Here is a 16535-nt window from a genome sequence, read left to right as displayed (position 1 = left end):
ACCAGCTCAGGCTCCCAAGCAACTCTGATGCTCTCTGACACATCCACCTGACCACCTATTTATCCAACATATACAGTCAAGACTTATTTTCAGCAACATTCAGGGGACTGGACCAAAGTGGCCTTTATGTAAGGACGGCCTCTGAATAAGGATTCATTCTTTCGTTGACCAAGGCCGAAGCTGTGGGCATCATGGTGCCTGCTCATCATAGTGTTGGTAAATGCGTTGGGAGGTCTGTTGTGGAGGTCTGCGGAAATTGGTAATTCATTACCTGTAAGTACACTTAAATTCACTTGGAACTGGCCACTGAAAATAACAGGGCTAAAAAAGAGCAGCCATTTGTGTGTTACAGACAGATGATTGCTGAATAGAGGTGGTTTATTATGGGGGGGGAAAAATTGGTCAGGACTGTTTCAGGGTAACTGTTGGCAGCAGGTGGTTGTTGAATGGAAGTGGTTGATTTATCAGTTTTGCCTGGAGCTGAGGCACCATTATCCTGTGCTGAACAGATTTGCTGATTCTATTAAAATGGCAAAGTGGAATTTCTCGATCCACCCAGGAATAAACTGATTTGAGGAGTTACACGATCTCCTACAAAAACATCATGAGTTTATACTCCAGCCTCATCACTGGAGAAAATATCAGTATAAATGTAATAACTGCTTATATGCTCACCTGTTCTGTTACACCAGGATGTCTGGGAATCTCATATGTTCGACACTTCAGCTGCAGAACTGGATCTTCATTTAGAATTTGTGCTAACAGCAGTACACCATTCTGCAAACAATTAAAAAAAAGTTACATCTCTATTGCAACAAAAATACGAGCATCAATTTATCCTGCGCTGAACAGACTTGCATCGAGTGGTCTCGAGCGGATTCTATTAAAATGACAAGTACAACTGGGATCAACCCAGGAATAAACTAATTTGAGCAGTGATACCATCACCCACAACAAAAAATTGATTTCACCGACTGAATCATAGAACAGTAGCTATTAATTCCTAAAAGGGCAGTGATTTCTACTGCTATGTGCTGAGGAGAAAGGAATTTAAGACCAATGCTGGTGTTGGAAGAATCCAATTAGATAGTTCCCTGTACCCTCAGCAAATGCAGTTCACCAGTTAAGATTTTCTACTGGGCCTGACAAACTCAAGTTTTGATGTGCTTTTATCCAGGAAGCTTCAGAGAAAAGTAATACAGCTTTTTAATGAGTTTATTATAAACATTTATCATGTCATTTTATTTTCGTTCCCAATCAATAAGCGTATTGATTTACTACAAATTTTCATACTGTAAGTTGGCAAATCATCAAAATGATGCAGCAATGTACTTTCAGTGACAACAAGCAATGTGACGAATACCTAACCAAAATTCTTGAAAATGCATATATTTCAAGTCGACAATTTTTTATTCTCCTTTCACAAATTTGGTTTTGAAAACAAACTAATCTTGGACACCATTCCCATGCTTCTGGAAATAAATAAGACAGGACACACACATACACATACACACACAGAGTAAGACCAGGATTCTGGAATGATTTAAGAAACAGCCTGATGCTATAATGGGAAAACAGAGGGGTAGCTAGCCAACAACAACTTGCATTTACAACGTAGGGCAACATTTTGGAGTGTTTTATAAGGATGGCGTGAGAAACTGAGCTGGGAGAGGGGAATGGAGGGTATGGGAGAAATGCGGTCGTAGGCATGTTTGAAGAGGTCAGATTTGAGGTAGGATTGAAACAGAAAGGGGGCGAGATGGGAGTAGTAGAGGGAGGGCATTCCAGAGATTGGGGGTGTAGGAATTGAAAGTCCAGCCACCAATTGTGGTGTGGAAAGGGTAACAAATGCCCAGCAAGCCCGAGTTAGTTGAGTGGAGGAGTAGATCAGAAATAAAAGGTGCCAGGGGTGGATGAATCTGTAAATGAGGGTGAGGACCTTGGAATGAAGGCGAGGAATGAAAAAAAAAAGGCAATTGGATTTTAGTGCAGGTGAGGAGTATTGAACAAGCTGCAGCTTATGAATGGTGGAGCTAGGAAGCCCAGCAAGGAGTGCATTGGAAAAGTCTAAGCAGAATTGACAAAGGCACTAATGAGTGTTTCAGCAGCACTAAGTGCAAGATAGGAGTGAGAGGGCAATGTTTTGGAGGTGAAGGAAAGCAGTCTTAGGGAGGGGAATAGGAAAACTGGAGATTGAATTTATTGCATCCCGATTCAAAATCGATATTTTGCAAGAATGAGATCAAATGGCAAAAGGCTTCTGTTTTTCTCCATGTGAAGATCTTACGATTTTGAATCTCCTCGATCCAGAATATTATTACAAATGATAGATCAGAATATAGCACCAAATATGAGAACAAAAAACAGTAGTCAAATATTTATTTTCTATTTTGGTTATGCATGTTTGCTGTGGTCACCAATGTGAATTTCAGTCATTCCAGCTGAGAATTGTATCTAACTATTGTTATCAAAAAACACTAAAAATGTACACAAATGCACAATGAACCAGTGTGAGATTTTTTTCTACTCTCACAAATTAAATGGTTTTATTTGCATTTCACTGGAGGCATTATAATGAAGGCATTATAAAGAAAATGACTTCCTTAGAGGACAGAGTAAGTCAGATGAAACCACAATGATCATTCAGCTATCAGACTGTAGATGGATGATTAATATGGATACAAGATCAAATTACAATGACACTTATGAGATTAATTCCTATCAATGAGTCTTCAGCATGAGAACAACTAAATTTAACACCTTACTCAAGCATTTCAGATCTGTGTAGATTCGAAGGTGGAAGTGACACGCAGAAGTCACAGGTTACGCAGCAGATATATCAGAAGAGAGATGGGAAGAGAGTAAAACAAAAGGCTCCAATATCCATGCCAAAGAGGCACAATATTCTAAAGTCTGTTTAAAGAATGATATAAAGAACGCACACCTATAAATATTGTACACTAACCAAAAGTCACTAAATTGATGAGTCATTTTTAAGCAGAATAAAACATTGAAAAAACATTCTACCTTTCAGCCTTCATAATCACAAAACGACTGCTACATTTTCAACTTGTATTATTTAACATTTAATTCCTCCCATTAAATTATGAATGACAGCACTGACCTATTGTTGTATGATTTGACTGCTTTTAATTATCAGCAAAAAGGTCAAACTCAAAGACAGTGCATGTGGTGCAGTTCGATTAGAAATGTCCTGTGTGGTAATTGTACTTTGCAGACATAAGCAAAGCATTAATTTCAAGACATCAGACCACACACTTGATATCGCTTCATATTAAGAGGTGATTCCCTGGACAGAGAAAATGACGCACGGAAAATTGGCAAATCATCAAAATAATGCAGCAATGTACTTTCAGTGACAACAAGCAATGTGATGAATACCTAGCCAAAATTCTTGAAAATGCATATATTTCAAGTCAACATGTTTCTTACACACAAACTGCAGGGAAAAAGCAGGTAATTAGGAGTTATCCATCTCATTGTTGTTCACATCAATGTCTGAAAGGTTTATTTAAATAGCATCACTCATTTACAAAAAAGAAACGTAAAATGAATTAAAAAAACACACCTATGTTTGAAGGCAATTTTCACCTTCTTCCCAAAAGAAATGCATCAATTCTTTAAAATATTCCTATTTGGAATCAAACTGAAGAGTTGACAAATAGAATTCCCTATGTTAGTAGCATTTTCAACATAAACAAATAAACTTAGGGTTAGGGTTAGCATTTTCTACATAAACAAATAAACTTGCACTTATATAGTACTTTTCAAATAGTTAAATATTTCAATGTGCTTCACAGTGATGGGAGTGGGAACAAGAGCATGGGGTAGTTGGGTGTTGATCAAAGAGGTAGATTTCTAGAAGGGTTTAAGAGAGCATGTTCCAGAGAGTGGGGGCAGATGATGTGGAATGGGCCAGTGCAGAGGGAGTACGACTACTAAATATCAGAGGTAGGGTTAGGCAAGGGCATGGAAGCATTTGAAAGACAGAGGGCGGAATAATATGTTAATTATTTTGGGAGTCAATTAAAAAATGTACTCAACTGGAGGGTGGGCATTTCCCCACGAAGAAAGCATGCAGGTGATAGACATAAGCAGAAATGCCACAATGGACAACATGAAAAGATCCAGGTTGGTGGAGGGGAAAAAAACAATACATTAGCTTGAGTGACTGTGATGATCTTTATACCCAACAAACTAATTGTTCCAAACTCACAGAAGCTGCAAATTACATTCATTAAATATTTTTAATCAAAATCATTGCAATTAACTCCTAAGAGGTTTCTACTTAGATGGATAGAATTGTCAACGGACATGAATGATTTATTCACATCCCATCAGAGCAACTGCTTTACTGCATTTTTGTGTCACACCACATTAAGATTCTCAAACAAGGTAATAAGTAAGTATACAAACTTCAGCAATTCATTTCCAAGGCTTTATATTCACCAATGTAGTTCTCCTACTTGAAATAAGGCAATACACTTGTTTTAATGCTCCAAACTGGAATCAGTTTGTGCCAGGCTCTTGTTTGACATTTGTTTTGAGGCCCCTGGGCTGAACAAGCCAATGCCTTTTTGATAATTCCAAGTTCCAAAGACCTGCTTCCTGACCATATCCCTCAATCCCTTTACGCTTCAGAAACAAGCCTACTTGCCTCCTGAAATCCACAAATCCCAGCAGCTTGGTTTTCTTTTCCATTGTGTCTTGAATTTAATAATAATAATCCTTGCATTTGTTACATCACCTTCTCACATTGTTGAGACTTCTCAAAGTGCTTCAGAGAATATACGGTAAAGTGAACTAACTGTATATTTTGTGAGCGAAACAAATTTATCCACAATTTATCCCAGATTTCCTGATCGGTAAAGTGAATGACTGATCATTTAAAATACGCTTACTCTTTTGGCTCCTTGCTCAAAAACTAAATTGGTATTTGGATTGCCAATGATACTGAAGGTCACCTCAGACTAGTACTCAAAAGATCCTTATACCATTTGAGCTGGGGAGGACATTTACAGTATTTTGCTCATGGAACAATATTGGTGAGCAAGCATCATTTAAGTGAGAGAAATTTAATCCACTTTTGGTAGAACGCTGAACAATTGAAATAAGTACCAAACTTAAGTACCAATAAGTACCAAACCTCCTGAAATATGGCCTTGGCGATTGCTGAGAAAAACAAACTCTCGAGAACATTTGTGCTTGGATGCTAAGGAACCACCCAAGGACCTTTCATCATGAACAAAGGAATGCTCCAACAATCAGCCACACTGGGTATTAATTTGTGCAGGGTGCCAAACTGGATGCTGAGAGAGATCCATAGATACTGAAAGCTATGATCAGACTTCTACCAAATGTTTATGTACAACTGCTGCAGCTTTCGGATTATTGACAAACACTCGCTTAAGCACATTCAAATTAGGAATTTGTAGAGCGCTGTCAATGAAGCACAATTCTGTGATGCTGTGGAGTATGTACAACCATAAAAAACAGCCTTATCCAATACAAGTCTTAGTGGCTTTGGACTGTGCCAATTCCAAGTAAAAAAAAGCAGCTAACAGATATAGCTACAATTCTCCATCACAGATTTGTTTGCTCGGTTTCTATTGTCTGCTGCAAGAGCTTAGCTTTGACAATCTATTGAATCTTACAGCACAGAAGGAGGCTATTCAGCCCATCCTGGCTCTCTAATAGAAACAGTGAAACCTTGTTAAGAAGCACTACACTTGCACACAGCCAACCAACTCATTGCTCTTACACAAACTGATTTCTACACTAAAAGAAAAATGGCCAACTTCTGGGTGATCAAGTCATGGCTAACATAATTTCCTGTGCACAAAGCAGGAAGTGAACTTGGCACAACCTGATGACCCAGACACCAGCTTTTTTTTAAAAAAGCACGAAGGTTAGCATACAGGAAGTGGGGGCACCCTCAATGAAGTGTAACCACAATGCAGCCACCTTATAACTAAATACCCGCTATAAAGAATTGCATTATAATGGGGCTATACTGTTTAAGTCAACAAATCCACCATAATTTCAAAAAATCTATATTGCTCTGTTCCAGAAAAAGCAGGCTCAGTTCCTCCAATCTCTCTTCATAAGTAAAATCGCTCACCCTAGTGAATCGCTGATACGACCTTGACCTCCTTCTACAGTGGGGTGTCCAGAACTGGACACAATATTCCATCTGTGGCCTATTAATGACTTGTACACATTTAGCATTCCCATCACATTCACCCAGCATTTCTCAAAACCCTATTAGAGGGCTAAGAATACAAATATCTCCAGTAATTGGCACTCCTCACACAGTCTAATTGAACAAATTGTATTCAAACTATATAACAAGCTCATTTACCAGCTCAACTAACATTGTGCAAACTACAGGTGCATGATGATCAATAATCTATTAATCCACAGCTATACCTCCTGACATGCCCAGGAAATGACAATGAGTACATTAAGAGCTTTTGCGTGAAACATTGATTATATGACTAATGGACTGTTAAAAAAATCCTCCTGTGTAACTGAGCTTTTGCCCTCCTCAAGAGTCAAAAAATCATGAATTAATTTGTAATCATGAGAAAACTGTTGCAAATCTCACAGGCAGTTTGCTGGCAGTTAAGAAAGTCCACGCAAAACTCTAGATTTAAAGCACAGTTAGACATTCAATTGAATTGCTTACATTGGGACATCCTTCCGATGCGAAAGTCGCTATACAAATGTAATTTTGTATTGTATTACATATTAAGTCACTTTTCTACACATCACTACTTGACCAAGTAATGTAAATTGCATAAAGACGAGGAAACAAAACATAGATATATTTTATATGCAGTTAGATGAGAAATTGGATGCTTAATAAACTTATGATGAAATAGAATGTTAGGAAATTTGTCATATTCAAAGTTAGAACATTCTGTGCCCTTCAATCTCCTTTACTAAGTCTGAAACCAACCCTTTTAGTCAATAATTGCCATAATAATAATAATAATAATCCTTGCATTTGATATAGCGCTTTTCACATCGGGAGGACGTCCCAAAGCGCTTCACAGAATATACTGTGAAGTGAATTGACTGTATATTTGTGGGCGAACGCGGCAGCCAATTGCGCACAGCAATGCCCCGCAAACAGTCGTAGATTGAAAATGACCAATTTATTATTGTTTTTGGTTTTGGAGGGATTATTATTAGGCGTGTGGAGTAAGGAAACTTGCCCAAGGTTTCGCCCTGCCTGGAATTGAACTCGGGTCTCTCGCTTGCAAAGCGAGTGCTCTAACCACTGAGCTACAGGACTCCATGCCACGCCATGTTGGTTTGGATTACACACACACTCAATGAAGACTTAAAACACACTCACCTCAGTGTAAAATCGCACATAACCCGAGGTAAAACCAACAATTATACATGTCCAGTCTGGTCGGCCTGTGGAACTCCTGCCAAGATATATCCAAATTAAAAACCAGGTTTGGAGAAACATTTTTGAAATATTGCTTAGCAGATTGGATTCTTTTTGCATCATACCACCCAACATTTGCATTATAAAGTATGAACAACAGGGGTGTGGTGGAGGGAGAGGAAATGGAGGGGGGGGGGAGAAAAAAAGATAACGTAGAGAACCTCTACTGCGGATACAGTCCCAAGAAACAAGAAAATTAGGCACATAAATAAGTCAACTACAACATGCATCTGAGGTCTTAAGCAGCGAATAATGCAAAGTGGAAGACATTACATCAATGTTTGTTTTGACCTGAAGCAACGGTAAATATTGTTAAGGCTGATCAATTGTCCTCTCCTGGAGGTGCTCATTGATCGTAAATGAGGCTCTAGCATCCTGCCCATGTGGCCATTTATCATGAGAGCCTGCACAGTGAGTATTATCAAGAGGTTGGTTATACTGTATAAAGAATGATGTCCATCACAGAGTGATTTCCAGCAGGTATCACTGAAGAGGGATCAGGAGCAGAAATCATAGCTGATTTTCTCCCTCCCACCTTTCCCAGTCAAGGACATTGAGGCCAATTGTAATGCCCTAACCTCTCGCATTGCTGGAGTTAGTTAATGTAGACCTGTGATTATAATTGGGTATGTATTGCTGAATACCATACCACACACAATATTGTGTGGTATGATATTGATCAAATAGATCCAATTACCCTGAACCACTAACCCACCCCATTCCACATAGAATAGTTAGCTTGCTTTCTCTTTCCCCCTTCCCCAACAACCTTGTTCATGCCATGAATTGCATTATTTATAGGTACAAGTTAAATACATTTTCACCTGTCTTCCAATTGTACCACATTGCTCTAATGTGGATCAATTTAAACCAAACGCTATACCATGGACATCAGGGGAATGAAAAATGAGAATCATACAAATTTCAAGTATCTTGCCTGAATTTTTTGGATTGGTTTTATTGCTGATAAATACTACAATTATTTTACAAGGAGGAGCAAATACTAATGTATTCTCTTTGACTAGCAAGAATATTTTTCAATTGTTTGGTCACCTAAGCATGTCCTGCCTGGCATCAGGTTTTTAAATCACAATTCAGTAGTTATCAAGACACAAGACTGGGTGAAATGGTCTTCTAGACTTTATTTTAAAGTTAGCCAAATATGGGAAGAAGTATATTCTGTTCATTTCCATTTCTCCTCCACCCATGACAAAATGTTAAGACTTCCAAAAAGCCAAATCCTACTGATCCAAATGCACCAATAAAGTAAATTATGTTATTTACAAGAGGTGTTCAGTTAAAAGTATTTCTTGAATCGAAATGATAATCTTACATGATTTTAGAAAAACACAGAATGAGGATGAATCATTCCTTCTCACTAACCTTATTACAGGCCTAAAAGGATCCTAACACTGCAACAATAACGCTTACCTTTTCTGGCTTGCAAGTGGAATGCAAATGGCACTGCTGACACATTCACTGAAAGAAAAAATACATCCAAGTCATTAAGTTGGATCTCACAAGGCGTGCGACCCAAAATAGATCTTCAAGAGCAATAACCAAACTGGAAAATCCAAACTTAGCTAAAGTTGAGGCATACAAAGTTACATAATAAAACAATGCAACCTTCTTACTGTTCACACATTGTTAAACAATTAGTTTACGTATTGGGCTAATTTCATTCAAAAGATACATATATTCCAACATTACCTTCAATAATAATCCTTGCATTAGATACAGCGCCTTATTACATCGTTGAGATGTCTCAAGGCGCTTCATAGAATATACTGTAAAGTGAATAGACTGTATATTTTGTGGGCGAAATGCAAAATAACTATCACAAAAACTTTCCATGAGATATCAAACGATTGGTGCATCTGTGGTAACCTAAACTCAGGAACTCCAGAAAGTCTGGAGTTTAACACTCCTTTACCATTTCCCATGCAACAGAACACGATTATTTGCAGATATATCACACCAGATTGCTTCTTTGTCATACAGCAAGTCTCACAAGTGAAGACTGAACAACTTGTTAGCACTTTTCCACCCACTCCACCACTGGAGTGGCCTTCAGCCACTCTGCCCCCAACCTCTGGAATTCCATCCCCCAATCACTCCACCTCGCCTCCTCCTTAGCCTCCTTCAAGTCCCGCCTCAAGACCCTCCTCTTCAACCATGCCTTCGGTCACCCCCCTTCCCCTCCCACCGACCCCAGCACGGGTCCGAAATGCTGTACACTGACCAGCACCTTGGGATGTCCTCCCGACGTGAAAGGCACTTTACAAATGTAATCTTGTTGTTGTTGTATTAGGGCGATAACTGCCCAAGAAGTACCTGTATTCTTTCCAATAGAATCTTAGGTCCCTCACTAAAGCAGGATTTAGAGATTCTGCATGTGCAGCCAATCATTTGTGACCTCCATTTAGCTCAAATAACAAATTATTTCTTTTATCTCCACAAAACCCTCAAGAGCAGGATTTCGTCAAAAAGAATCTTAGCATTAAATGTAATGATGTGGTGCTCTGACACCACACAGCACTAACACACTAACCCATGATGTTTGATTTCTCTCTCACATACCCAGACACACCACCACGCCCAGACACACAACCACACCCAGACACACCACCACACAGAGACACACCACCACACAGATACACACCACTCCACACAGACCAAGCAAGCAGATACCCAAAACAATAACTTGTATTTATATAGTGTCCTCCATACAGTCTTGGAGCACTTAAACAAGCATCAAAACAAACACACACACATTCAAACAAATACACATCCATTGAAGAAACAAGCACACACTCCCAAAAAAGAAACACACACACTTTACGCAAATAATTGTAGAAAATTAGGATTTTTTTCAGTGCTCCCTTTGCAGCCAATGGACTCCACATTTTTCTTTAAAAAAACGATTGAAAAGTATATTAACGGTGCAGAAAATAGATAATTTACTTACCCCTCTTCAGCAATCAAGGTACCACTCCAAGCGACACAGTACTGCATTTCATCTTTGCCTTTCTCATTAAATTTCCATTTTGCTGAAACATGAGTTGGGTTTAAAAAAAAGTCAACGCACCAAAATTTAAAGTGAGAGGCAAGAAATCTCTAGAAGATTATTGTCAAAGTTTAAATGTTTTGAAAGACATCTACAATTTATGAAAGTTTTGCTTCGTTCCCCCACGAGGAACTTTCAGTAAGATATGACAATAGAAGATGGACAAGTTGGTGAATAAACTAGCAATTGTACTACATATGGCATTAAATTTGGACCATCTATCCACTGAATCAATTAATCATTTGTATACTCGCATAGTAAGGAAAAGGACAGAAGTAGCAAGTCCACAGACTAGTAGCAAGACACAGTAGTAACTCCTCCTCTAGGAGATAGCTCGGATTGTATCAATTCTAATCTTGGTTGCTACTATAAACAACAACACATTGCATTTATATAGCCTCTTTCACGCGGCTAGTATCTTGGATTGCTCAACTGTGGCAGAGCTGTGTAGTTATGTACTAATTTGATTGAACCCTCATTTACCTAAAATAACAGACACATGCAACTGCAGAATTTAACCCTCACATTTGAATTTATACTATCTACTCATGGGAGATTTCAAACTAAATAATTTACTATTCCTTGAAGTGCATTGATGCAGCCTCTGAATTGATATTAGGAGTACAATGAAATGGAAAGTCCAATACTTACGCACTAAAAAGACAGCTTTCTGTTCCCTTGCAATCACCAATAGATCATTGGTTGGAGAAAGTGAAATCGCACAGTCCTGGAGCCATGAAAATGATATTTGACCTGCAGAAGCATCTTCCTCCTATGATCAGAAAGATAAACAAGGTTGAATAGTGCAAGGAGGAAAATCTATTGACCATGGTGAAGGCCAGCAGCCAAAGGCTACTTCAACCATCATTCTCCTTCTTGTGTTTAATCATAATTACCTTTAATCATCACGGTCTTCCAGTCAACAACAAGATTCATTTATAGAGCGCCTTTCACGTCGGGAGGACGTCCCAAGGCGCTGTACAGTTGGGTCAGGACTCGAGCAGGGGGGAAATGGTCAGGGTGAGGGGAAGGAAGGGAGGAAGCGAGGAAGGGGTAGAGAGTCGAGAGGGGAGCTGAAGGCACGGTCAAAGAGAAAGGTCTTGAGACCGGCCTTGAAGGAGGAAAGGGAGGAGGCGGCGAAGGTACGGGGGATGGAGTTCCAGAGCCTCGGGGCTGAGAGGCTGAAGGCCCGACCACCAATGGTAGGGCGGTTGGGGCGGGGGATGTGGAGCAGACCGGAGCCAGAGGAACGGATGGTACGGGCAGGTAAGTAGGGGGTTAGTAGGTCAGAGAGGTAGGAGGGAGCGAGGCCGTGAATGGCCTTGTAGGTGAGGATGACGATCTTGAATTCGATCCTCTGGGGGATGGGGAGCCAGTGGAGGCGAGCGAGGGTGGGAGTGATGTGGTCGCGAAGTCAATAAGCCAATTGAAAAAATAAAGCAGTAAGAAACAATTTCTCTCCCCAGCCAACATCAGAAGCAAATTTACAGAAAAACAGTAGGCACACAAAGCATGCGTATATTTAACCATGCTGATGAAAGTACCCCTTAGGGTAGCAGAAGATAGTGTTGTTGGTTGCTCAGATCTGTAACCCACCTTCAAGTCTGAACAAAGACGGCCCAAAATACAATACAAAATTACATTTGTATAGCGCCTTTCAGGTCGATATGCCAACAATAAAGATCATCCTGTCAGAATCCATAGGTAAAACATTTCCTGGGATACACAACAAAAAAAACACACTAACAATTGTAGCAAGTCAGTTTTCAGCTACCAATTAAAAATTGGGCATTCTGTTGCTAGTACCTATGAGAATTCATCAGTTTCAATAGTTCCCATTGGATATGCTGTATAAGTGCATGCAAGTGATATAATGCAACTTGCAATTTCCCAATCATAACGTAAATGTCAAACACTTCTATGCCGGCAGCTTTGGACTAGCAATAGGACACCAATATCAGCTCCCCCTCCCCCCACCCCAAATCTGCACATTCTGACTCAGTATGATTTCCAGTTTTCAATTAAGACGAAAACAATAATCTCAAATTCTTACAGGTTCTTTCAATTCACCACCTTCCCACGCTCCCCAGTCATCCTCTTCCCAGTTGAGTTCCTTGTCTGTAAACAGAAATTTAAAACGTTTAGAGATTTAAATTAATTCTATATTGAATTCCACATTGCTCCATGATTTGTGAGTGCTTTTTATTTTAATAAATGCAAGTATGGTTCATACATTCTGGAGTGTTTGAAGGAGCTTTGGATGGAAATACTGTGAAACGTGCTGTTCACTTGCATGTTCAGGTTTTAGCAACCTGCAAACTTGTGTTGCTAACATATGCAAGTGGTCTTCTGCTTCACTGCAGAGACAGAGAAGTCAATGTAAATAGCTGTCTCATACATGGCAAGAGGTGGAGGGAGTAAAATCTCTCTACTTTAAGAAAGTAATGCAAAATCCTACAGTGGATCTTTCAAGGAGGTTTCAAGGAATGCTGAAGACCTTCTTTAAAAGTGGCTTTACCAAGATAATAAAGGTTGTAGTTTAATGTATAAATGGTATGAGTTTGAATTCTTTGTTTTTAAAAAAACTTGATGGTAAAATATTTTTTTTATATACAGAGTATTGTCTCTTTTACTTGTTATAAAGCCCACAAAATACAGTCAATCTACTTTACAATATCTCCCCTGAAGTGCTTTGAGACGTCTCAATTATGTTGGGCAGGTTTCCTTACTCCACACACCTCTGTTCACCTATCAGTGAGTAGGAACTCAGTTGTTAGTTGCTTGGCAGATCACTTTTCCGGGGGTAATAATTCTCTCAATGTTTTTTAAAAATTGGTCACTTCAATCGACAACTGCTTGTGGGACTCTGCTATGCGCAATTGACTGCCCATTTCACCCACAAAATATACAGTCAATTCACTGTATAGTATATTCTGTGAAGCTCTTTGAGACGTTTCAATTATGTGATAAGGCACTTTCACATGCAGGGATTATTATTATTAAATGCAAGGATTATTATTATTAAAATACCAGCTGCCCAATATGAACACTCCTCCTGTGAGGTTAAATATTTGCACTCCATTCTAGTAACACAAGTTGTAAAACAGCCACCCTGATCCTTCACGTAACAAGTTGGGACACCAAACACTCTTGAAGTTTCAAATAAACCTAACACCTCTTTGGCAGCTGAAGAAAAGTAAGAGTGTCAGTGCTGGCAAAGAAACAGTAGCCAGGAGCCAAAAAGGAATGGAATTTCATTAAAAGCTAAAATACCATAGATAAACCATAAACTCCTCAAGGGGAATTAGTTAGATCCCCAATAAAAAGGCTATGTGGAGTGAGCAGCCGTATAGAATTAGATTAGGTGGTTTGTATGGAGAAAAACAAATTACAGATGTATTGGTCTGAATGGCCTGTTTCTGTCCAATAATATTCTACGATTCTGTGTTTTAATGACAGGATAAACAGTATTTAAATTTCTGGCCGGGGGGGTACTGCTGGTAGGAGGGTGGGTTGGGCTAGATATGACAAGGCTCTGAAATACTGTATGTTTTTTCACTTAAAAAATGATTCTTAAAATGGTTTCAGTTTTTACTCTCTCCTCCCTTCAGTTACCAGCACCAAGTATCCAAACTAGCACACGTTGACTCACTCCTCTCAAAACTATTTTGGTTGTCTAACTTAATATGAGGACATTACAGTAACCAACGGCAAACATTTCAATAATTATCCATCATCACTATAGCTGAGGTGGCAGAGGGGAGGGGAAAGTAAATTTCCTTAAGATAGCTGGTACAATCCTGACATTTTTAATTCTGAAAACATTTCATACCTATCAACAAAGCCAGCACAAATAAAATAATAAATCCTGGCTAGTGAACAAATAGATTGACGCCAAAATGTTTTGAGCTGTCAGAGTACTAAATTATAGGCAATAAGTTAAAAGCTAAAGCAATAAATAATAAATAATAAAAAAGTGAGAGGACATTGCATGCATTTCAATATTCATATCCTGACGGCTCACTGAATGAACTTGTTAAACAGCAAGTGCATTGTTGTGATGTGGGTTTCATGGGTTTAAACAGATGCTGCATGGAACTGAGACATGATAAACTGTATGACCAGGCAATCAGAACAAGTAAACTTTAACAAGCTAAACAGATGTTGACATTCTGAATGTCTTCTAGTAGATTTTACATAATTTTACATAGCAGCACGCAAACAGGTTATTTGGTCCAACTATACGGTGTCGGACTTAGTACTGCAATTGATCTAAATAAATTTTGATCTTTTCTCTTCCAATAGTCCCACATTCCAAGGAGTTTCATGTTTAAACAAGAAATTCACCTCACTCTTCAATCAGTTCCACCAAAGAGAATTCCACAGAAGTCAATATTACTGCTGCACTAACACATTCTGATTTTATACCACTGAAGAGAAATAAAAAATAAACCATATCCACTGCTCTGGGGACTGGGATCTGAATGACAATAAGCACAGATTCATTATCATTTGGTACATTTTATATTTTAGACAAGACCATCAGTTATGAGAAATAAAACATTTCTGGATTTTGCACCCAATAATAATAATAATCCTTGCATTTGATATAGCATCTTATCACATCTTGAGACATCTCAAAGCGCTTCACAGAATATACTGTAAAGTGAATTAACTGTGGGCAAAACGCGGCAGCCAATTGCGCACAGTAGTGTCCCACAAACAGTCGTGGATTCAGTGACCAAATTGTAATTATTATTATTTATTTATTTTTATTTTGTCAGTATCCAGCAATCTTATAAAAGTTCTGTACAGCATGGGTAAAATTCAGGGTAAAGTTCTTCCTCTCCAAACCAAACAATAATGTACCTTCCCAAGCAAGGTGAACCAAACAATAATGTATCTTCCCCCCAAACCTTCAGAAACCGCAGTGGTTGCTAACGGTTTGATACCTTGCATTTTCTGCACTAGCCATCCAGAGTATTCCTGAGTCTGCCAAATTCCTCAATGTAAATTTCTTAACAGGGTGCTTTGGACAATATAAAATATTGACAGTTGACCAGCCTTATCTGACTTATCAAGAAGACTTGGAGGTACAAGGCTCATTTTAACTTGTGCAAGCTAAATCCCAAATAGGTAGAGCAATCCTAGCTATATATTACTGCAAAATGAATCACTGCTGCGTACTAGTAATATTGAATTGTAATAATTGTGATGGATATCAGCCCGTGTTAAAAACCTGGGTGACCAAACAAAAAATGAACAATGCCCTTTTTGGTTATCCAGTTTGATCTTCTCCAGAGTATCAGTTCAACCTTCTGTGCATTTCTCACACACGCACAGCTTCACTTTGCCAGTATGTTGCAAGCTGGGATTCAACTATGTATTGGAGCTCCATCCCAATAAATAAATATGCAGCTAAAAGGTATTTCATTGTACATACCTCAAACGCACAATTGTCACACCATTTGAAAAGTGAAGGAAGTAGTTCCCGGTATCCTGGCTAACAATTCTACAGATAATTTAAATAATAACCCTTGCATTCGATATAGCATGTTGGAGGACATCTCAAAACACTTCACAGGATTCACTGTAAAGTATAGCGAATGTATTTTTGTAGGTGAACATGGTCATTTTATGCACAGCGTTGAATCACAAACAGTCATGAAGCTCATGACCAATTTTACCTGGGGGATTGTTGGCTAGAACACTATTCTTTTCGAATAGTGCCAATGGGATCTATAACGTTCTGGGCAGACTGGATCTGTTTAACATCTCACCCAAAAAACAGCATCTCTAACCCTTAACACTGCCTGAGAGCCAGCCTTGACTTGCAAATTCAAGTTATTATTGGCCAGGGGCCCAATCAGCTGTGTGAAGTGCTTGGAGATGTCCCGACAGCACTATTATAAAGGCAAATTGCACTGTATGTGGGCTGCCGTGTTTCGCCCACAAATATACAGTCAATTCACTTTACAGCATATT

The 16535-nt window shown here is 38.9% G+C and overlaps 1 protein-coding gene across 1 annotated transcript in view; it reads right to left on the bottom strand.

Annotated features, from left to right (window-relative positions):
- rab3gap2 (RAB3 GTPase activating protein subunit 2 (non-catalytic)) overlaps positions 1-16535 on the bottom strand; it is a 53879-nt gene that overhangs the window by 34610 nt on the left and 2734 nt on the right. Inside the window, exons 2-7 of the mRNA XM_042333297.1 lie at positions 12604-12668; positions 11202-11322; positions 10452-10533; positions 8915-8962; positions 7385-7460; positions 676-777 (exon numbers count right to left, since the gene is read on the bottom strand). Of these exons, the coding sequence (XP_042189231.1) occupies positions 676-777; positions 7385-7460; positions 8915-8962; positions 10452-10533; positions 11202-11322; positions 12604-12668 (494 nt within the window). The remainder of the gene's footprint in view (positions 1-675; positions 778-7384; positions 7461-8914; positions 8963-10451; positions 10534-11201; positions 11323-12603; positions 12669-16535) is intronic.

The sequence above is a fragment of the Callorhinchus milii genome, unplaced genomic scaffold, assembly GCF_018977255.1.
Source record: "Callorhinchus milii isolate IMCB2004 unplaced genomic scaffold, IMCB_Cmil_1.0 Scaffold3, whole genome shotgun sequence".
Classification (NCBI taxonomy): domain Eukaryota; kingdom Metazoa; phylum Chordata; class Chondrichthyes; order Chimaeriformes; family Callorhinchidae; genus Callorhinchus; species Callorhinchus milii.
The sequence above is the reverse complement of the archived record's forward strand: the minus strand, read 5'-3'. Positions and strand labels throughout refer to the sequence as shown.